The sequence below is a fragment of the Apostichopus japonicus genome, chromosome 12, assembly GCF_037975245.1.
Source record: "Apostichopus japonicus isolate 1M-3 chromosome 12, ASM3797524v1, whole genome shotgun sequence".
NCBI classification, from domain to species: domain Eukaryota; kingdom Metazoa; phylum Echinodermata; class Holothuroidea; order Aspidochirotida; family Stichopodidae; genus Apostichopus; species Apostichopus japonicus.
This window is the reverse complement of record NC_092572.1, coordinates 31696374-31719759: the sequence shown is the minus strand read 5'-3', so window position 1 is coordinate 31719759 and position 23386 is coordinate 31696374. Positions and strand designations below refer to the sequence as shown.

General features: G+C 36.1%; 1 protein-coding gene and 2 long non-coding RNA genes across 3 annotated transcripts; 1 reads left to right on the top strand and 2 right to left on the bottom strand.

Moving 5' to 3' along the window:
* Window positions 1–908: 908 nt before the first annotated feature.
* On the bottom strand, window positions 909–4896 carry LOC139977421 (uncharacterized). Its single transcript, XR_011796532.1, has 3 exons — window positions 4884–4896; window positions 4169–4240; window positions 909–1571 (listed from the first exon to the last, which is right to left on the bottom strand). It is a non-coding gene; the product is annotated as an uncharacterized lncRNA (long non-coding RNA).
* Window positions 4895–22562, bottom strand: LOC139977420 (uncharacterized). The gene is made up of 3 exons (XR_011796531.1): window positions 20852–22562; window positions 5190–5274; window positions 4895–4972 (listed from the first exon to the last, which is right to left on the bottom strand). It is a non-coding gene; the product is annotated as an uncharacterized lncRNA (long non-coding RNA).
* LOC139977813 (uncharacterized) lies at window positions 14018–17574 on the top strand. The gene is made up of 4 exons (XM_071987472.1): window positions 14018–14976; window positions 15414–15480; window positions 16474–16642; window positions 17392–17574. The coding sequence occupies exons 1-4, from the start codon at window positions 14137–14139 to the stop codon at window positions 17519–17521; spliced, it is 1206 nt and encodes a 401-aa protein (XP_071843573.1). The 5' UTR covers window positions 14018–14136; the 3' UTR covers window positions 17522–17574.
* Window positions 22563–23386: the final 824 nt, after the last annotated feature.

The following is a 23386-nucleotide window of genomic DNA, read 5'->3' as shown; positions in this document are numbered from 1 at the left end:
GCTTGAACCGAGGGAGAAATATATTTCTTAGTTCAGTTGACTAGCCTAGCTACTTCAGCACAGTGCTACAACAATATAAGGCAATCTCCATGGTGAGGAATGGCAACGAGTAGTTGTTATTACTTCAACTAGGTTCAACCCTACTTAGATAAGAGCAGGGGCGTACGCCAAAGTGCCCAATCTGGTAAAAGGTCCATGCACAAAGCCCCCCCCCCCCCAATGTATATCCTTAATCCATATGCATCAATGTCGTAGCACAATTTTAGTTGATGATGGATTAACTTAAAATGTCATACACTTTCCTCCAGTTCTCATTCCCACAGGGTAATAGTTTGAGGATTAAAAACAATATTGCAAATGGCTGCTTCTAGCACCTAGCCATATATGTACCAATAGTATTTTAATAACAAAAATTCATTTATGTAAGAGTAACATGCAGTGTTTCAACCAGGGAGTTGTTATGGAAACAACTCCCTGTTTCAACTATATGCCCACATTTAAACTAAACCCCTTTACCTCTAGCTACTATGCCTCTTGCAGTTTAGTGGGGGTAAGTAAACAAACATTTTAGTAAACAAATATTTAGCTTATATGGTAATTTAAACATTTCATAGTCATTGTCCACCAAGGTACCATCTACAATTGATATAGTTGTGACATTACCCGGAGGGTGTCTTGGTCTATTATATTTTGTGGACAACTCAGTCTGAAGGTTGAATGAATCGACTACTACTAGCTTTAGGGCTAAAGTTCCGTCTTGTACGATTGTCATGTGACCTAGTAGTCCTTGGTCTACACGGAGAAATAGGCCTACCACAAGTAACAGTACCCTGTTGCTCTGGAGGTGAGACATGACTTGCACCGACAACTGGAGGTTTTACTGTGTTTGCTATGGTTGGTCCCTTGAAATAGTGTAGCCATTGATCCTGAATGACTTTCAATTATGTGACTCTTCTTAAAATAAGCAAGCACAAAGCCATTACGAAAGCTATGAAACAAAGGTGAAGAAGTGGCACATACGATGCTGCATACATCTTGTCAATTGTAACGATCAGCAGAAGATGAAAACATTAGGCTATTGCCTTTCCTTAGCCTAGCTTCCTTGATGAACTAGGTAGTAACAGTAGTTTTAATAATACGTTAGGCTTTAATGAATGATTGAGATCAAATATGTAACTGCATTACTTTCATTTGAGTGTTAGGTATATTTTGTTTGGTCCCAAGATAAATTCATCAACATAGAATTGTTTAGAATCAGCTCTGCAAAACATGATAAAATAATATGAATCCAAAACTTATATAGAAAAGGAAAGGATAGTTCAACAGTGTATCATATCTTCTAAGTTAAATTTATGTAAGTACTTTCTTGAAGATTGACATTTGCTTGGGAACTGGAAGCGTGCTATTGCTTAAAGATAATGAAAACACTGGTTGTTGGGCTAATACATGTTCATCTCAGCTGAGCGACTAACTTGGCGTAGGCTCTTGAGGTTGTTTCGTTTGTTTAACACTTTGCTTTAATTGTTAACTAATCATGGCTCGTTTTCTGGAAGTCTTGAAGTTCTGGCAAGCTGAAATGGAAATGGGAATACAAATTGAAGCAAGAATATATTTGTTAAATGGTTACCATATTCACAGATCAATTCCAACAAGACCACAGGAAATAGATTCCAACTACTCAAAGCAAGCCAGACCTATTTGATCTCTATCCAGAACCACAAGAATGGAGATTTCAACTACTGTATAACAACAAAAAGGTTCCAGAGCTAACATAATAACTAGAAAAAGAAACACCATATCATGAAGGGAAATGGGATGCAATGGCCTATCAAACATGTTAGCTGAAGGAAGTTTAATAACACATGCTGCTTTCTGTAAATTTGAGATTAATAATTAATATGTCCACTTTCATTACATTAGGAGGACAGTGTATATGTGCATCATCAATACCTGTATAATATACATTAGTAGCTATGAAAGTTAGTAAGACTTTGGATAGGGTGGATAATAATCAATTCTACATATCTGACTCAAAGGATTATCCCTTCTTCCCTTAGGAGGAAGCAATTATGAGAAGGCAAGAGGGAGGGGGTAGGACATTAGGTGGGAGGAAAATTTAAAAAAATATATATATATTTTGTATTTCTTTATGCAGCATTAGGTGGACAGTATATCTGCATATGATTCAAACCTGAATGTTTTATACATGTAATAATATCTTAGTCCGTGCAATGACTTTGTAAAAGCTGTTATCATGAAATTATACAGATACATAGGCGAAAGCTTTATCCCTTCTCTTAGGAAGATGCCAATGTAAGGTAGACAAGAGGTTGGGGGTTTGAGGAAAAATTTAAAAAAAAATATGCTGAATACTTTCTTAATGGTCCAGTCATTAATGTGTGTCCATATACCGATGGAAGACTAGGAGGAACATGTAGACCATACAGTACTTTCCATTATATTTGATAAAATGCAAAGGAATTACAAGCCCACAGAGTCTGCTGTGCAGTATTAACACTTTCACTGCATGTTAGGCTACATGTAATGTAATGTAAATATATACTAGTATAGCAGACTAGGCACGATGCATCTGTGTGATTTACAGACGATCTATATTATACAATAAAATACAATCTATATCAGTCTTTAATTCCAGTAGATAGTTGTTTAAGCGTCACAGGAGAACTAGTGGAAACGGCAAGGGAGGTTGATGGATGTAAAATAAAATGAAACTTAATGCCTTCAACGAAAAATATAACCAGCTGTCCTCTAAGAGAGAGTAACATTATGTGGACAGTATATGTAGATATATGCATATTATCTATACATATTATGTACGGTCAATATTACTAAACCACTTTGTATGGAATGATATAAACTTTCATACAAAACTTATATTTAGTTTCAATTATACTTCCCCCATTTAGGTTGTCAATGGGAGAATGCAGAGGCTGGGAAGGAGGTGGTGTGAAGGGGGAGGGGGAGAGGGGGCAGAACAATTTAATGAAACTCTCAGTGTAAATCATTTATACCTATTATTATTATTATTTATTATTATTATGGATCCTTATATAGCGCAAATACTATAACATATGTATATTCAAATGCGCTTAATGTAGGGTACCTATAATGTAGGGTAGTTATCAATAAACCAATATGTAAGGAATTTTATAATCTACCTACAAAACTAGTATATTACTTTAGATCTATGATGCCAAAGGGAAAGAAGCTAAGGATGGGAGAAGGCCTAGGCAAGGGAGGTTAGTGGAAGAAAAGTGAAATAAAACTTAATGGCTTCAATGAGAAATATAACCTGGTGTCCTCTAACAGAGAGTAACAATATGTAACGTTAGATCGTATCCATTTTCCTCTTTGGTTGCCAATGGGAAAAGGCAAAGGGTGGGAGAAGGTGTAGACAAGGGGGGGGGGGGGTTGGTAGAAGAAAAGGTATATGAAACTTAATGCCTTAGATGAGTAATATGACTTACAGAGAGTAACATTACATGGACAGTATATCTAGATATGCATATTATCTATACATATTATGTACAGTCAATATCACTGAACCATTTTGTAAGGATAAATATAAAATTACATACAAAAATTATATTAAGTTTGAATTATCCCATTTCCAATAAGTTTGTCAATGGGAGAAAGCAAAGGCTGAGAGGGAGGAGGTGTGGGAGAGGAGGGGGTGGGGGCATGGAAGTTAAATGAAACTTAATGCCTTCAGAGAGTACATTTGAGTGCCGTCTTACAAATGGTAACCTTAGACGGACATTATATCTAAATACACATCATCCATACTTATCATATAGGTTATAAGCTATCACTAAACCAATCTGTCAGAAATCATATCATCTAACATACAAAACATACTTTAAGTCAGAATTACCCCTTCTTAGGTTACCACTGGGACTGGCAAAGAGGGCAGTTCAAGAAAGTGAAATTAAAGTAATATATCTATGTGTCCTCTTGCAGAGAGTAACATTATGTGGACAGTATATGTAGAGATATAATTTATACTTATTTTGTAGGATAGTTATCACTAAACCAATTTGCAATGAAACTTAGCAATCAGCTCCATTATACATGTGCCATGCTCCATTATACAGCCTGCTACATACACCAATCTATATTTGCAGTTAAACAGACATAATTTGCTTACCAGGTTTGAACTTCTTACTGCTCTGAGTTCCTGTTTGACAGCTTGGGTCATCATCTTCTGTATCTGAAACAACTTACAGAGAGAAGGAATATGATGATAAGCTTCATTAATTATTAGTGGCTATAAAGGAGGACATAACTAACATTTCAGGCTTCTCTTAATGTCTCAGTTATCAATTAAATTTTGTGTCAATGATACATTGTATCATATTTTACATATACAAATTTTATATTTGGGTTAGAATTAACATCTATCATGTACAAAACATGCAGTAAGTCAGAATTATCCCTTTTCCCTCTGTAGGTTGCCATAATAAGAATATGAAGAGGGGACAAGGAGCTTTGGGGGGGGGGGGTGTGATGGTCTTAGAAGAAAAAGGGCAAAAATGTTGCTGGTAGAAGAGGGGGGAAGGCAGGGGTTGGAAATGCAGGAGGACAGGTGATGATAGGGCTTATAGCAAAACTTGGGAGAGATTTATAAAGGGTTTTGATCCACTTTTCAAAACCTTATGTTGAGTGGTAGCTATCATAGCCTACTACAGCTAGTTGCATTGCACACATGTATACACGACTGATGTCGAATTATAACGTCCCAAGATAAATTCACTGTATTGGGGAAGGAATTTGTAATATGCTTTTGAAACCCATGGATTAAAACAACTATTTATACTGCACCTAGATGCACAATTGGTGAGTCTCAGATAGATACTACTCACATGAGTTACGCTGAACTGGCTTCTGATTTTACTGTTGGATGTTGCATCAGCTACATAGGTCAGGACACCTGCAAATGAACCTGAAGTATCTAAAGCAAATTCAAAAAGAAAATATAGGAGAATCAATTTAGTATTTGGATATTATCATATTAGTCATTTTAAGTATTTTCGCTGAACTTCCACTCTAATTAAATATGCTACACTTAAAGGTACTGTAAAAAATGAATTTCAAGTGTCAAGATATAACCAATGATTAGTGATATTATGTTTTTGGATTGCATAGAAAGAATAATAACAATTACTCACCATCTGTCCTGTTCAGAGATCGTCCACCTTTGAAGACCCCCATGAGTGTTGATGGAGCCTGGTGTATATCTTGGTTCAATGGGATCTACAAACAAAGACTGAAGGCAATGGCTGTACATTTTGAGTAATCATGTTACTAACAAGTGTGAAAGTATGCATACATTACATACACATATAACAATAATTCCTATGCCTTAATCCAACAGGCTATAACAAGTGTCATAGAGAATTAAGTATGGTCATCGAAAGATTATTATCTTTATCTTTCTTGGTGTTTTTGCACCACTCCAAGGATTAATATATAGATCTACACTGTGGGTGAAAAGTTGGAGAACATTGAACAAAAAGCTAGTTGGGGTCAAAGACAAGTCCAAAGCAGGATGACAGTTCTAGAAAAATCAGTCCAGAGTATTCTCAGTCCATTACAGATTTTGAGTCCAGGCTCTTAAGTATGCAACATCAATACCCCACACATGAATCACATCCCCCCCCCCCCATTTAATGAGATCACTCCCATATACCATAGCAATATATACCTCTATAACATAATCCAATGAGTTTGATTAGTTAACCGGGTTGGCAGGGGTAAGCGACTAAGGCATACAGTACATTTCCCTTTAGTGAAATTCAGCTTATACTGCATATGGGCCTGCATTTGCATGGCTGTAAGTATGTAATGCATTTTTTATTTTGAAAAGTACATGCTCAGTCCCATTTATGATTGCCTAAAACCCCTTCAAATATCTCCTTTAAGGGAGATAAAAAGGGTATATAAATTATCATAATAATGCTGCGCCTCTGTAGTGTGCCTGTACCCTGTATTCAGGCGTAAGCTGAGCTTATAAAAAAGAACTGCACTGCAGATAAATCATTGTTGTTCTGGTCTGACAATCACTGGACTATTGGCATATATAGCTACATTCTGTGCACCACCCAGAGGTCTTCAAATAACTTCTGAGTGTAACAAAGCATATTGGAAGAACTAAAAATTAGTTTTGCAGAGAGGCAGCCTCATTATTACAATGCATGGACAGTAAGTACACTGTTAAAAAAAATTGTAAATTTACAGTAAATTCCTGTCGATTTTTACAGAAAAAGCCGGTTTTCTATATTTACATGTAAACGTCTGTTATTTTAACAGACGTTTTCTGTACAGCAAGTGGTTTACACAAAATTGTAGTATTTTTCCCTCCAAAGAAAATTTACAGGAAAATCCTGTAAAATTTTCCAGAATATGTCAGTTTTTAATATTTACATGTAAAATTCTGTGATTTTTACAGACGTTTTATGTTACAGCAAGTGGTTTACAAAAAATTGTAGTATTTTTCCCTCCAATGAAAATTTACAGGATAATGCTGTAAAATTTTCCAGAATATGTCAGTTTTTTATATTTACATGTAAAATTCTGTGATTTTTACAGACGTTATGTGTGTCATGTACTTTACAGAATAAGTTTGTTTTGCAATCTAATGCATGTAAAATTGGAATTTGAAGAGCGTTATACGGAAATATTCTTGAAGGTGGAAACACGTTACCAATATACACTGGTATACAACAAAATCCATCGTGCAGTAACATTACCGTTTGGCAAAGAAAAGAATGAAATCCAACCATGAAGCTATTACCGATAGCTCCATGATCCAATCCACAATTACCAGTTAACTTTGTCCCTACAGTCGTTTTCTGCCTTAGTGTTACATTTGAGCAACAACCACCACCCCCGTGAGGCTCATCAATGACCCTTAATTGTCCAGCGAACGAAAACAATGTGAAAGATAACCTTGAAGGGTCTGTAGGTCAAATATGTGAAATCTAACCATTTCAAGAGTTTTAGTAACGAATTACTTGTAAATGCCTAACGTTTTAACTAATGAAAACGACATAGATCGTACTGTTCCAATTGGTTTACCGTTTGTTTAAGGAGTATACAACTTCCGAAATCCTATCAAAACAATTACTGATGTGAGCTACCAAGAATACAATGCCCAGCCTTCAAGATGTAGTCTAATTCATTTTTTTAATGTTAACTTGTATTGTCAGTACAACATGAACCGATGACAATTCCGTGTGCTCAATGTACGGTCACACATGCAGCTATTTATAGCTAAATGGGTCACCGAACGTATCAAAATGTTGTTAAATATGTCTAGTTCAGCAAATGTCATTTCATTCATCTGAACCACCACCACCCCCCCCCCCTCAACCCCTCCTCCCATTCGACCCAGCCGGTCTAGCTCGGTGATTGGCGTCAACGTGTCTGTAACAGCTATGACGTCTCGCGCACAGGCGGGAATTCTTTTGATACATTCTGGGCGGCTGCCGTTGGCTTTCCCGGAAAACTTGGCTACAGGCCAGCATGCAGTCACATGACCCAAGTTGGCGCGATGAACGTCCAGTACATGCTGCGCTGTTCTGTACATTATGATTGATCGCATCTCGCATTAACGTACGTATGAAATGTATAGATTGCACAATACAATACTACAGCGCTTCAAAGTACGTCGACACGAGAGGAAAACAACTGCCGTTGCTGTCCAGTAGGCTACGGACATTTCCACACCAGAACAAGACTTCATTGAGTACTTCGTCAGACGTGAGTGGTAAATTTATTTGAACCATATGCCACATTTGCATTATTATTATCAACAAAACAACTTTGAAAGTCTGGTCATAACAAAAAGTTAGTTTATATTTTAGTTATAACCGTAGGGCCCAGTGCCTATAACGTAGACTAGACGAACGATAATTAAGAGTTAGACTATCACTATAGTAACACTGGCGCTGTATTAGACCACCTATCGTCGCCCTACCGTGCATTTTGATATGTGCGTGTGAAGCTTAGCCTTGCTTCATGTTGTTTAGGTTAATATGATATAATATTATAAGGGTGGGTACATTGTAACTTGTAAGTTAATTGGTGCTGATAGCCTACATACATGGATGATATTGGCTCTCATGTGGCATGTAATATGCAGTCTTTAGATTAGCAAAGGTTAATTAGCCTTTTAGAACATGACTGAATTTGAAAAGGCATAATTCATGTTTCTTTCAAATTATCAGTTTTGATAAGCTCCAATCAATAGTGAAGCAGGGCAGAAATGTACACCTGTAAAATATGCAATACACTAACAGCTACTATCCGTAGCTATGTTGATCATGTGAGTTCCCATAGGAATATACCTCGAGTGAGATTTCCATGTTGTTTTGTTAATTGTGGCTATACCCTATCAACTTTTGCTGCAATGAAGATTCATGTGACTAGGTATCACCGCCATCTTCAAAAGCAAACAGCAGTTGCAGCAAATCTTCAGTCAGTTAACCTGTCATTGATTTGTACGTATGAAATCTGTCAAAAAGAACTCACAGATCTGTCCTCATATTTGGCACACTTAAAATGACATATAAGAAAAGGCCAAATAGTATCTTGTCCATATAAGAAGTGCAAAAGAGATTTTTCAAAAACCAGTTCATTTACAGCACATTTGTCACGTTGTCACAGAAACTGGGGAGCTGTAAACATTTTGGATAAATACAAACTTTCTACTCGTGATCATTGCTCTTTGGATCAAGATATACCTCTAGACACTAACTGCTTTGATGTGTCTACAGAGACTGATAGATTTGTCAGTGAAAATGACATAAGCTGTGATTTCGAAAACAGTAACAATTGCCAAGGTAGGGCAAAAGAAACAGGTCAGTCTAGGCTTCAATTTCAACAAAATTTTGCCTTGTTTCTTCTGAAACTTCAGGCAAAACAACTTGTTCCATCACAAACAATTCAAATGATTGTTGAGGAGCTTCAAACTATTCACAGTTTATGTCAACAAGATCAGGTTTTGAAAATTACTCAAAAATTGAGAGATGAGGGTTTAGCAGAAGAACGTATCAAATGTGTAGCCGATTATATGAATGAGATAGATGCATGGATTGCTATTGATAGTTGTAAAGGAAAACTCAGAACGCAGCACTGTAGAAAAGAGTACTATAAATCAGCATTCAAGTTTGTTGCTCCAATTGCAATATCACTAGGGAGAGATTCAGCACAAAAAATGCATTACTATCATTACATTCCAATCAAGGAGAGCATTCAATTGCTCCTTTCAGATGATTTTGTGTTGGGACAATGTCAAAGTAGGCATCAAAGTGAAGACTCATCTGTTCTTACTGACATAGTGGATGGTACAGTTTTTAAAAAAAATAGTTTGTTTCAAAGTTGTGAAAGATCTTTATCCATCATTCTCTATCAAGACTCATTTGAAATTGTAAACCCACTTGGGTCGGCAAGAAAAAAACACAAAATACTAGCAATGTACTTTACACTTGGAAACATCCAACCTGAGTACAGATCTGTTGTTGATGCAATGCAGCTTGTGTTTTTGTGTAAAGAAGTTGATTTTAAGGTCTTTGGGCAGCAGAAGGTTTTTGAGAGAGTGATAAATGATTTGAAAACATTAGAGGAAGTTGGAATAGAAACAAATGACGGGGTGGTCTGGAAAGGTGTGCTGTCTTGTATATTAGGGGATAATTTAGGTTCCCATTGTATTGGGGGTTTCATTGAGAGTTTTTCAGGAACTAACATGTGCCGCTACTGTTTAATAACTTCACATGACTTCAAATGTAACGCACCATATGCTGTTGGGAAGCCTAGAACCAAGGAGGAGTATGATTCTTGCATTGCACACCTTGAAGATCATGAAGAAAATCATCATCAAGGAATTAAATTTAATTCATGTTTTAATTCTTTGAGGTATTTTCATGTGTGTGCACCTGGTTTGCCACCATGCCTGGGGCACGACTTGTTTGAAGGAGTTGTTGATTACGATGTAGCCATGTTTATTCAATACTGGATTAAACAAAAACATTGGTTCACATATGCAGATTTGAATATAATGTTGGTACAGTTTAAATTTCAAGGACGCGATGCAAACAATAAACCTGCATTTTTAAATTTATCAGGTAACCGCTTAGGTGGTCAGGCCGTTGAAAACTGGAACCTTTTGAGACTTCTTCCAATTATTTTGAGTGCATATGTTAAAGATCATAATGACCTTGTATGGAGACTCTTTCTTCTTTTACGAGAAGTTGTTGAGTATGTGTTCTCCAAAGATTTCACATGAGCAACTTGCATATTTAAGGGTGATAATGGAGGAATACTTGACTGAGAGAAAACGACTCTTTGCTGATACTCCCCTCAGACCAAAACATCATTTCCTGAGCCACTATCCAGATTTAATTATTAAGTTTGGACCATTAATGAGAGTGTGGACTCTACGCTTTGAAAGTAAGCACTCCTATTTCAAACGTTGTGCCAGATCTGCACAAAATTTCATCAATGTTTAATACACAGTCTTTAGCAAATCAACACCAGTACTTTCAAGCTTATAACAGCTCAGGGAAAATATATCCTGATAGATTTGGTTATTGAAAATGCCACATCCCTCAACATAGAATGTTTCATGCCTGAAATAAAGCATGCTTTGCAGGCAGCACATGTAAAGTTTGATGATTCTGTTATCAGTGACAGAGTTCAGATGTTTGGCACTTGTTACCAGAAGGGTTTCTTTGTAATATGTCAGTGTTCTGATACATGCTTTTCAAGTCTTAAATTGGGTTGCATTTTGTTTGCAGTTGTTGAAAGCCAAAATATTGTGTACCTTGTCGTAAAGATGCACAGTGGATCATTCAATCACACCACTGGAGTTTACTGTTTGCAGCCTTTGAATATAGTGTCTTGTGTGCAGATTTCTAAGCTTGCTGATTATTTTCCATTGTCGGCATATTTTGTGAGAGGAAGGCTTTTGCTTTCACTAAAGCATAAACCATTAGCTGCAGTGCTTTTATAGGCCTGTAAGTGGCAAATGCTGTACAACTGGGCGTATTTTCATTGACTTAAGATGGTGCAATGTATCATCTTCTCTTAGAACCATGCTAATGAACTTGAAGCATTACATACAAGTACTTGTTAAATAGCTTATGCATTTGTTGATATTACTGCAGAAAAACTGTTGTAAAGTTATGAAATAATTATCAATTAATATCTAATTAAGGCTTTGTGTTTACATGTAAAGTGCCTTCCATTTAAAGAACTATGTTTGAGTGCAAGCTCAATTATGGAACAACTAGGAGTATATAATGGGCCTTACAAAGAAACTTATAGTAAGCAAATGTGGCATATGAGAAGGAACTAAAACCTTCACTTCCATTACTCAGGTCTGAGGTTCTCGTGTTAAAATGAGCGTGTCAGAACAATCAGATGATACAATTTGTCTTGAAGATGTTGCTTCATCCATAATGCAGCATCTTCCTTCACTGCCACTTGAAATGGTGAACAAAGTAGTTGAACAGCTCCTGGCTGCTGGAAAGTGTGTGCGATCTCAAGCTGATCACTGATGATGACCTTTCCAGTGTACTGAAGCCAATACAGAGGAGAAAGCTGTTACTAGCATGGGCAAACAAGGCAGGTAAGCAGAAATATAATTGCACTTTCTAAATATGATTATCCTCCTTTTTTTGAGGAAAGGGGAGGTTAAGAAGTAAGTTACAAGAGGAGATGGAAAAAATGTCTAAATAGTAAGTACATGTGATACACAGAAGTTTCTCTTATTGTCTAAGACAGTTGCTGGTACCACAAATTGAATAAGGAAACTAGTCTCATAGTACATCATTAGCATTTTTGTAATTCTCTAAAGAAAATTTTCTGGTTAATTATTAGTATTATACATTAGATTTGAATTTTTTAAGTAGTTTTCAAGTAGTGAGCAAATAGAACACACAGAAAACACCAGGTCAAACTAATGAAATGATACACCACATACCCAAACTAAAATATTTATCATCAAGAAAAGAGGAAACCCTTCTTTTTAATTCAAGTTAAACATAGAACGTACGTTCTATGTTGTTTGTAGAGTATGTTGAAGTTCATATGAGAGTATGACAAGGCTAAAGGTCACCTTGAAAAACAACCACTATGGGGTAGTATGGGGTACCTCAACTCTGGGATCATACTTGGCCCCCACTTTGGGGTCCAAATAAGCGGGCACTACGCAAACGTCTGCAGTGACCAAATAATGCCATTGACGCAACAATTTGATATGTATGAGTGTTACTTTGCCCCAAAAACACTTGTATCCAATAATCAACAAAAATTGCCCCAATAATTTCACACTTTGGCTATACTGATTGAAAGATGCAGAGAACTGTGGCAATGGCTTGCTTTCCATACAGTATAAGAATACACCTTGACAACTTAACAAACTATAAAGCACGCCTTGTCCGATGCTTCTGCACAAGGTCCATATGGCATACGATACGGTGTGTACATGTGTACAAAGCCATTGCCTACGTCAACAAACAAGCAGCGACTTAACCTATAATATAATAATAATAATATATAATAATAATAATAATAATATAATAATAATAATATACAGGGTTTTTGTTAAGAAATGAAGTAGGTGGGTCAAGTTGAAAAGTAGGCGGGACTGTCTGTACGCCGACATGGGGGAGGGGTCCCCCTCCCCTTTTGCCGGAAAATTGCAATTTAAAAAGTCTAGATGCAAAATGGTGCAATATACAGTTGTTTGGTCAATGATATTGCCCCCTCCCAATCACCCCTTTCTTCTGTCCTATTTTTCTTTTTTTCTCCTGAATTTTTTTATTAACACTCGGGTCATGGAGCCTAGGGAGGTAGCTATGCCACTGAACCGAACTTAGCAAGGGTGTGACGCACTTGCTGCATTAAATGAAGTGCGATCATAACAAAATGATAATAGGTCTACGGTACCTACAAAGTGAGTAGGATTTTACTGCCAAAAAATACCCAACTAGGTCTGTGATAGAACCTTCTGTTTTTTATTCAGCTTTTATCTCTGTTGAGCAACAATTTGTATGTCAAGAGAAGCCCTTCGCCTACCTCTACTCTCACCCACCCCTCGGCCTCATCTCCTCGACCATACTACTAATGTTCAGCTTCTTGTAGTTTTTACCAACAGTTAACTGCTGTGACAGTTTCAATCACACCTGACCTGGTTGTGGGTATTTATTCCTCTCGATTTTTTTCGTCATTTTTTTTTTTTTATTTAATTTAATTTTTTTTTTTTTTTACTGAGCGTCGCAAAGTAGCCGGGTCATGTTCGTGCAGTAAGCGGGTCATTTGACCCGGGTCCCGGCTACTAACGAAAACCCTGAATATAATAATAGTATAATATAATAATATATATAATATAATAATAATAATATAATATAGTAATAATATAATAGTAATAATAATAATGAACAGCAGTTATTTTTACGACGCTTAAGCGACCACAAATGTGGGAGAAGACCGCAAGGGCTTATGAATTACAACTTACACGTCGGGTGGCTTCCAATTCAACATTTTAACTCACATTTGGAATCTTTTCAATTTAGAAAGTCATTTCAGATGGGAAAACCGTAGATTGCTCTTGGTTGAAAAACCCACCTTACTATGACCCGGCCGGGAATCGAACCCCGAACCTCCCGATTGCTAAGCCTCATTGCTTCAAATGCCACCGCCTTTATCTTCTCGGCCACAGCAACCTAAACAGACGTGTCAGAGAATGCCCCTGTTGCCAATTGAAGATATGCTTGATTCGATAGATTGTGAGCTTGAGTGCTGCCCCTGTTTGTTGTGTAAATGCTGATGTTCTGTGAGTGTCCAAAAAACTAGTACCTTAATGCAATAAACGTCTGTTATCAGGAAATAATTTATCAAGGTTGTTTATTCATTTCATATCATCTACTTTCATTGATGTGACATATTTTCATTCTTAAAGGAAAGTTGCTTCGATCAGAATCTTCACAATCATCTGAACCCGACTCTGTGGCCAGTTCACCAGGCTGCAGCTGGGTGCCCAGTTCAGCAGGATCAAGTCCAGCAGCAGTAATTGCAGATTGGGCAGAGTCATTTAAAGTTGATTGGGATAAAATGCCTAAAAGCCTTACAAAATCACTCCAGAAGAAACAGAGACCCACTCCCAAAGATCGGCGTGAAATGATCAGAATATTATGCAATGACATAATGAAAGTTGAGTCAAGTCCAGGACGAAAGCACCTTTCTATTATTGCACAGAAGATCGTTCGTGAGTTTCCAGAACCCTTTAAAGATGACATTGAAGGACTTGTTGTTGGTAGTGGATATGCATCCCTTCTTACACAGTTGGAAAACCGTATGAGCAATATCAATAGAGGCAAATTTCACCTAAATGTTGGTTACCCCCTGTTTGTAGAGGGTGAACAGAATGAAGCACTAACAAAGAAGCGTAAACTCAGCACCTCATATGGCTGCAAAAACTGGCAACCAGAGGACCTACCTGAAGGGGAGGATCGAGACACGCAGAGAAAAAAGATAGATGACTTAAAGGTGATGCATGAACTTAACATATGGGATGACAATGAGGTTGTTTTCCTCATGAAAACTGTATTTCCAACCATCCGTGTCAAGATAAACAGTCAGCAAGTTCCTGTATGTGCTCTCCTTGATGAATATCCTTTCTTGTTTGAGGAGGTTGGGATGATGGGACATTTTGAAGATTTAGTGGGCATCAAACTGAAATCAGTTCTCACTACAGCTTTTATAGATAAAAGTCCACGAATTCAGAAGTTTCTGCAAGTGTCAGCAAAGAAGAAGGAGGTGCAAAATATAATAGCTGATGTGGAGAGTGCTAAGAAGGAAAGTGGTGATCATTCCCCTGATGTTCCAGGACTTATTCTCCTCCTCTGCAATCACCTTGGAGATAAATGGGATGATCTTTTCTACCTTGCAAAGGTAAGAAGTCGCTACCTTTAGAAATCATTAAGCTTGTGAACAGTCTCAGAATAGCACTATTTGTCTGTGTTTTTGTGTTTTGCTCTGGTTTGTTGTTCTTAAACTTACAGTTATGTAGATGTATTGATCAAGTTGATTGACTTTATAACGATTTTCCTCTGTGATGTTCACTGTTTGTAGGTCAGCTGTAATTGTTGTGTATTGGGACTCTGAAGTCCAAAGTTCAGTACATCATATGCCATCAGTTAATTAAGGTCTTCCCCATTGTCATCATTTTGATTTCAGGGATACATATTGTCCCTCAGTTTCATTGTTTTATGTTATGCTTTGGAAGAAACTCCTGTTTCCCAGATGGCATCTTGAATGTTTTGTCCCACTATATAATAAGATAAGTATTCCAAACAATTTTATTGTTCCTACATTTACATTATGTTCAGGAAACCAGTACTGTGCAGAATATCACTAAGGATCTGAATTCAACATCCCCATGCATCATTATTCAAGGTGAGAAGCATTTGGAGGATTTTGCTCTAAGATGCATTTCCTCCAGTACATATACACTGCTCTTTTTCCCTTTTTGGTTTGGATGATAGTTGTAACGTTTGAAATTTGTGATGGTGAGTATGTGTGCGTGTGTATGTATTTTAGTGATGCCTACCTTGTAAACACAATTTCTCATGAAAGGAAGCTTAGACAGATCTCATAGTTGGCATGTGGGTGTACCCGATAGAGTACAAGAAGCCTATTGTTTTTGGCAAAGGTCAAAGATCATTTGGGGTCAACAGAGGTGAAACTGAATACTTTGTAAACATGATATCTCAAGAAGGGAATCTTGGACAGATCTCATGTGGTATGTAGGTGTGGTCACTTGAATCAACAGGGGTCAACATTTGGGAATCTTTGATTAGAGAAACTTAGGAAGTTATATGATGGCAAGTGTGTCAATGACACCCCATAGTGCACTATCACCTGTGGAAGACAAAGTCATGAGTCCATATGAGATTTAACTGGGAAAACTCTGTTACTGCATCAATTCAGCATGTATGTGTGCATTTGATGCTCAGCATGTAACATGAAATTCAAGAACTATAGCCCATTTTTGACTTCATATGTGGTAAAAACATTTTGGTTGACCATTGCAACATTTTCAATGTCATTTTTGTGTTGCTGAGGGTGCCTCAGTAAATCGATATATATCAGATATATCAGATAAACTGTTTTTTCTTTCATATCCACACTGACAATATTGTCATATATTGTCATATATATGACAATATTGAAATCTGCCATCAACGAATATATCGAAATACCAAGTGCATCCGAAACAAACCTTGAATACCAGTAAAAATAACATTGAATAAAAAATAATGACCCATTAGTGCACGCGAGTTGGAGTATATTCACGCTGCAACTGTAAAGTAGTGGTAGTCATAGCAGTGGCATTAACTTTAACTGGACATTCTCTTAATAGTTCTAATTGATATTTATTTTTTGCAGGTCCAAACATGTACACTGGAAGAAAGTTTATGTTGGCAGTAGATATGGTTATTGTTAATGACCACATTCAAACTTTTGAAAGTGCAATGACCATGCTGTTTGCAATGTTTTTCATCTTAAACATTGAGTATCCATCTGAAGGTGCAACTTTAATGGAGTTTATCCAGCGGTGAGTAGGCTGAAAGTACCCTAGTAATAGTTAACCATTGTTATTTTGTGTGGACATTCCCTTGACATGGAATGTAAGAGTGTATGCATATTATTAGCCACCTTCAAAAGATCAGCCGATCATAAAGGTACCAATAAAGAAAAAAAATCAACAAATTGCAGTTAACTCTACTCCTAGGCAGATCATTGAAATAAATCATACTCTGTTCTCAGTTACAGCTGATTTACTTATTTTGTACTATTTGTTGTGGTCCAAGAATAACAGCAGCTTTGGTAACCTTTTGTAAACATTGATGACCTTTACATTATTTTCACCAATGGAAAGTTAGTGTAAATAGTTGAATGGCATGTTTTATTATTTTGGAAAAGGGTGGGAATGTATGAGTTTGGTTACTTACTGAGAACACCTGCACAATTTGTTACAACTATAGGGTATCAGCTTAAACTGAACAAAATTGAAATTAAAAGAGGATTCACAAATTAGCTCTTCTTTTCAGATCATGATTTCCTAGAAAACTGTTGAATTCCAAAGGCTTGTAAATTAAGACAGGTATCCAGCTCAATTGCTTCTATCAACGCCAGTGAGCACACATACAATTGGAAACTGAGTTGTGTCACATCTTACTATCATGTATGACATACTGTAGTGTAAATTTGAGACCAAGGGAAATTAATTGTTAAATGGTTTAATAATTGCAAACTTATTTGAACTTTATGACTTCACAGTTCTAATTTTGCTCCTCTTTGCAGCTGCTTTGTTGGATTGAATCCAGAAAAGGGAAGAAAGACCCCCAAATCCAAGAAGAGCTATCCTGTCAACCCAAAAATTTTGGCTTTGGTTGGAAACCTGAAGGAGTTTGAGTCAGATTGGACAGTCTAAATGCTTTTCAGGCACTTCCCGTGATTGGTCACATTAGTCTGACAATTTGGTAACTTTGGATTATAAATCTAGGTCACTTGATTGATTTAAAGTATTCCTAGTTGAGAAAATGTTAGCGAGCCCCTTGAGCCTCCTTAACTGGAACCATAGACTCTCCAGCTACAGAGAAGTCTCTTTTACAAATGAACAGTTAAACATTTATACAGAGTTCAAACTATTGTGTTTAACTTTGTTGGTGGATATTTACAAGGTTTTACTTGTTGACAAAATTGTTAAAGACTATTATTTGGTGCTATCATGACACCTTTCCAATAACTCCATAAACTCTGAAACTCTTCCAAGCAGGTTCACAAATGTTAGAAAAGTTTTGAATCCATAATAGTTTCAGATGTCAAGTTATTCTGTTAATTTTGTTAATGCTATAAGCTTGATATCTAAACTATATTTTGTTGTCAAAATATAAAATCTCTCTGCTAAATGTTGACATGAAATCTGTTCATAAAACTGCTCCTTCCACTCAACAGCAGAAGCACAGGAATATAAGGACAACTTTTTTAATCATTTACAGGTACAAAGGTCAAATCATTGTTTATATATCTTTTGATCAGATGATTTACAATATCTTTGGTTAACAGAATAGTTAATCTTTATTCTTACGTATTGTAACATATCCTTGTCTTTAACTTCCACTTTGAACTTAAAGGGCTAAAGAAGGTCATGAAAATTAGAAAAAGTATACAATCCTTATCAGCGATAGAGGAGTTACCACAGTTAAAGGTATTAATTTTCTGTGAACATTGATATGCCCATTAAAGTGAATATGTTATATGAGCGTTATATTTAATAATGCTAGAACATTTAAAAATACATGAAATGAGCATAGTTGTAATAAAGTTAAGTGAAGAATAGTGAAGACACCTAAGTTTCTGTGGTCACATAATACAGTGACCTTTGCATACTTCAAGTGCATCTGTAAATAAGAGGGAAAGGGACTTTGTTGTAGAGCAATAGAAAGGGCGAGGAACTAGCAGGTGTCAAAGCTTAGTGTTTTATGATCAGTTAATTGTGAAAACTTTCAGTGGCTGATCCAGGATTTCCTGAAGTGGCCGAAGAGACAAATATGGCCACATACAGACTTATCAGTATATTTCCAAACAATGAAAGTATCGACTGTATAACAAAACCTTTTCCAAAAGAAAGGCTGGGTCACCCAGCAAATTCCCAGTCATCAATAAGAGATTGCCTTCTGATGTTCAGTCTTATATATTACTTTTAAGGTTTTGACGTTCAAAAATATGTTTCAACAAGTTTTGAAGTTGTAAATAAAAGTTTCAGAGAACAATAAGTTGTTTTTTATTTTATAATCTCACTGATAATAGTAATTCCATCTGACAGCCAATTTTACAGACAAAGACCCATTTATTGCAAGGAAAAAAACTATAGATAACATTGAAGACTAGACTTTACCTAAAAGATACAGTAAATTAAAAGTCACAATACAGTTATTTTACAGAGAAAATTACATATTGCAAGAAAAAACTGTGTAAATAACGGTTTAAGACTGTTTATTTTACATAGAATGTAGTGTAAAATAACGGCCGTCATATAGTAATTTTACGGATAAAAACTTTTATAATGCAAAGAAAAACTGTATGAATTACGCTTTCATACTGTGTATTTAACATAGAATTCAGTGTAAAATTAAGGTCGTCGTACAGTAATTTTACGGACAAAGACTTTTATAATGCAAAATAAAACTGTATAATAACATTTTTAGACTGTTTATTTTACATAGAATATGGTATAAAATAACGGTTGACATACAGTAATTTTACGGATAAAAACTTTTATAATGCAAAGAAAAACTGTATGAATTACGCTTTCATACTGTGTATTTAACATAGAATTCAGTGTAAAATTAAGGTCGTCGTACAGTAATTTTACGGACAAAGACTTTTATAATGCAAAATAAAACTGTATAATAACATTTTTAGACTGTTTATTTTACATAGAATATGGTATAAAATAACGGTTGACATACAGTAATTTTACGGACAGAAACTGTTATAATTGGGGGGAAAACTGTATAAATAACAGTTTCAGACTGTTTATTTTACATAGAATATGGTGTAAAATAACGGTCGTCGTACAGTAATTTACAAATAGAGTCTGTTATAATGGGGGGAAAAACTGTATAAATAACAGTTTCAGACTGTTTATTTTACATGGAATATGGTGTAAAATAACGGTCGTCGTACAGTAAGTTTACGGACAAAAACTGTTATAATGAAAGATATAAACTGTATAAATAACAGTTTTAGACTGTTTATTTTACATAGATTATCTGCAGTTGGAAATAACAGACATTTTCTGGAAACTCTGCTGCCAGAGAAATTCTGTTTTTTAACAGAATTTTTTTTAACAGTGTAGGTTATCTAGTTCCCAGCCTGACCCTTTGATATTCATGTGCACAAACTTTTCCAAGGTATCATTGCTGTTGCAGCCAAACATTGCAATTGGTGCTACATCTGAAGGGTTTTTATTCCACCCTGCTAAATCAATGACTTGGTCTACTCCTGTCAACAAACAAAGTCATAAAAATTGAGTGAAGATACTATGGTCAAGAGTACACAATATTAAACATTACTGTCCGGCTTTGTACCATGATACTATGTTTGTTCTGGAAATTGACCAGAATGGCAATAACAACTCTCTAATTAAAATTTAAAAAAAGTATGGAGAAGGGACTGTAGACCCCCACCATGTTCCTAGTACATCGATCATGTGCTTACATTGTCTGGACTCGCTGGTCACTTGTTATAAGTGGTGGGTTCACAAGCAAACATTGAGAAAAGGAAATGGAGCAAACTTAGTTTACCTTTAATATTTGTTAGAACGATCAACATCCTTTACAAATAATTCAAGAGGTTGGAAAGGAGACTAAACATTTGCCCCCACCCCCCCCCCCCATCGAGCCTCCCCAGTATATAAGTATTATGATACTTGTCAAGGTCTCTTTTCTGAAGTCCAGAGTACACGCACTGTTTTGTTCTTATTGAAGTTTACAACATCTCTAATTACTATTTGTGTCTTAGTTCCAAATTAAACTCAGCATTAACTGGGTGCTTAAGTTTTTTTCCAAATACTTAAGTGCGTGTTTAAAGTTTGTCTCGTATTTATCAAGATACTAGAGGGATTTGACCCAGCACTTTGGTCAAATGCAGTATTGTTACTAAGATTGTAAAAGTAATTTTTAACATTTGACAACCTAGTTGGATTTTGTGAAAACGGACCTATGGAAATTAATGTTTTAGAGAAATATTCACTTACCATTTTTGTTCCCGAAAGAATAATAGGAAGTTCCCAATAAAATTAACATAATATGTGCTTTCTCGGTTTTTGAAAATTCTAAGTTGCAAACACTTCTGAACCTTCAGCTAAAAAAAGAAACAAGAAATAATGTAAGTGTACATGAATAATTTTGTTTCTATTTGTATTGCTTTTAAATTGAGATCACAAATTTAAATTTTCATAGAGTAGTGTTTGGCTAGACAATGAAACCAACATGAAGGTGGATGGACGGTGGTAAAAACTACTGGTAGCCTAATTGAAACAGTATGATCTTGTATTAAGTTACATTTGCGGGTAGATAAACTGAAATAAAGTGAAAGATAGCTTGTTGCTCCTTTAACTTTAAGTTGACCAGCAGATAGAATTTATGTTGATACTTACCAATGATATAATTTATGTATCTAATTTCAAATCCGGTATGCCACAAACAAAAACACAACCACATGTGTTCATATTTACAGAATTAATTCATCTTTTACAGAATTTATTAATTCAATTAAAACTGCCAATTTTATCTAGGCCTAGCCTAGATCATAGACAAGAATTAACTAGCCTTGTACTTCTAGTATCTAGTTCTAGTATCTAGGATTCTACTATTACTACTACTAAGTACCAGTAGTACTGTAGTACAGGCATTGAGACCAGACTTCACTGAATGTAATCAAATCATGCAGGCTAATGTACTGATGTAAATGTAGCTTACAAAAGCTACAGAAGTTGCAAAGCTAGGGTACCCAATAAATGTGAAGCTGAGTAAAAATGTTTGGTTTAAAATAATTTGGGCGAAATAATTCACCCATCATTACCTACAGAACGATAGCCTAGAAATATACATGCATGTTTCTTCCTTCTCATTCCTAAGCTGGGATGGGCTGGGTTATTTTGGGCCTACCCTTACAAGTAACAGCGCATCATCCTGCTTCTTAATTACGCTGATAGCCTACATTGATGATGCGAACTTGAATGCTCGATAAATTGTGTAATCCCATCACTGTTCAACGCAGCTCAACCATCTTTATAAAAGTGTACTTTTTAAATTCATAAACTAACTGAATCCACGTACCTTATTTTTCGTCAAATTACGTCTTCGGGGATGCTACAGTTTATAGTACATACAGACCATTCAATTTTCACCGGCGTGTGTGGTATACACAGTTAGTTACCGCTAGCGCTACACTGTACATATGCAAGAACGTTGGAACATATGCCTTTTGTACATATGGCATCAATGCGCATGCGCATGTCTCGGGTCTTTGCATCTAAAATTTGGTACCTGTTTTCGTATATCTCATATATATTTTTTATTAGTGTTTGTGTCAACTGTTTCACTAGCGTATGATACAAGTAGTCTTAAAATACAATTATTGACAGCTTTGCAATAAAGATATACCTATCAAACTTTTCCGTAAAACACGAAAAACATGAAGTCCTCGTTTTGACCCAATGTGAAATCGCTAACATATACGTCATTGAACTTCAACACGTGGTTAATGGTTGAAGACAACATGTTACGCATCCGGGAATTAAACACAAAATTGATGGCGCTCTTCGGAATAAGGAACAGTTTTTACATTGTGTGCTATGTACCTACAAGTGGTCGCAAATATTGCTCAAACAAAACGTGGACACGAAATTGTCGACGTAATGTAGAAGTCCACGAAATGGCTCAACTTTTACTATGGAATGTCGACCAAAGTATACATATATATATACAAAGTATACATATATATATATATATATATATATATATATATATATATATATATATATATATATATATATATATATATATATATATATATATATATATATATATATATATTCATAACAAATTCCAAAACTATACTAAAAAAAACTATGCCACCAAATATTGGGGGAATATTAGATACTATATCCCCCAGCTAAAATATTGGTGGGACATGTCCCCTCCGCCCCCCCCCCCCCCTCCACGATCGCCGCCCATTGACACTTCTATGCTTCGACTTTTTCGTTTCTATGTTTATACTTTTTGCACGTGTTACACATACATCCACATTTCATGTACTAGCGCGCATGGCAAAAGTGCTGTGCTGTCATATATATCACTTAGGGCTATACTGCATTCCGGTGCTGTGGCAGAGTCGAGTGGATAAAGGCGTTGGCATTTGAAGAAATGTGGCTTAGCATTCGGGAGATTCGGGGTTCGATCCCCGGCCGGGTCGTAGTAAGGCGGGTTTTTCATCCAAGAGCAACCTACGGTTTCCCCATCTGGAAACTTGAAAACAAGTCAAAACTTTGAGTTAAAGTATTGAATTGGACACCTGTAGTCCATAAGCTCATGCAGGCTTCTCGTCGCTAAAACCATGGAGTTCTTCTAACTCCATTCTTCCACGACCAAATGTTGAACATCTTGTAAGAATGCATTCGTCTTGTCATATGTGTTACTACGGAATGCCAAATGTATCAAAAATGTCCAAAACTATATAAGCATGTCCAAAAAAATATAAGCATGTCCAAAAAAATATAAGCATGTCC

Excerpts from the sequence above, each read along its gene's own strand:
- LOC139977813 (XM_071987472.1), top strand. The coding sequence starts at position 14,137 with ATGCCTAAAAGCCTTACAAAATCACTCCAGAAGAAACAGAGACCCACT. Across the intron at positions 14,977-15,413 it reads ATCTTTTCTACCTTGCAAAG|GAAACCAGTACTGTGCAGAA; the intron begins GTAAGAAGTCGC and ends CATTATGTTCAG. Across the intron at positions 15,481-16,473 it reads CCCATGCATCATTATTCAAG|GTCCAAACATGTACACTGGA; the intron begins GTGAGAAGCATT and ends TATTTTTTGCAG.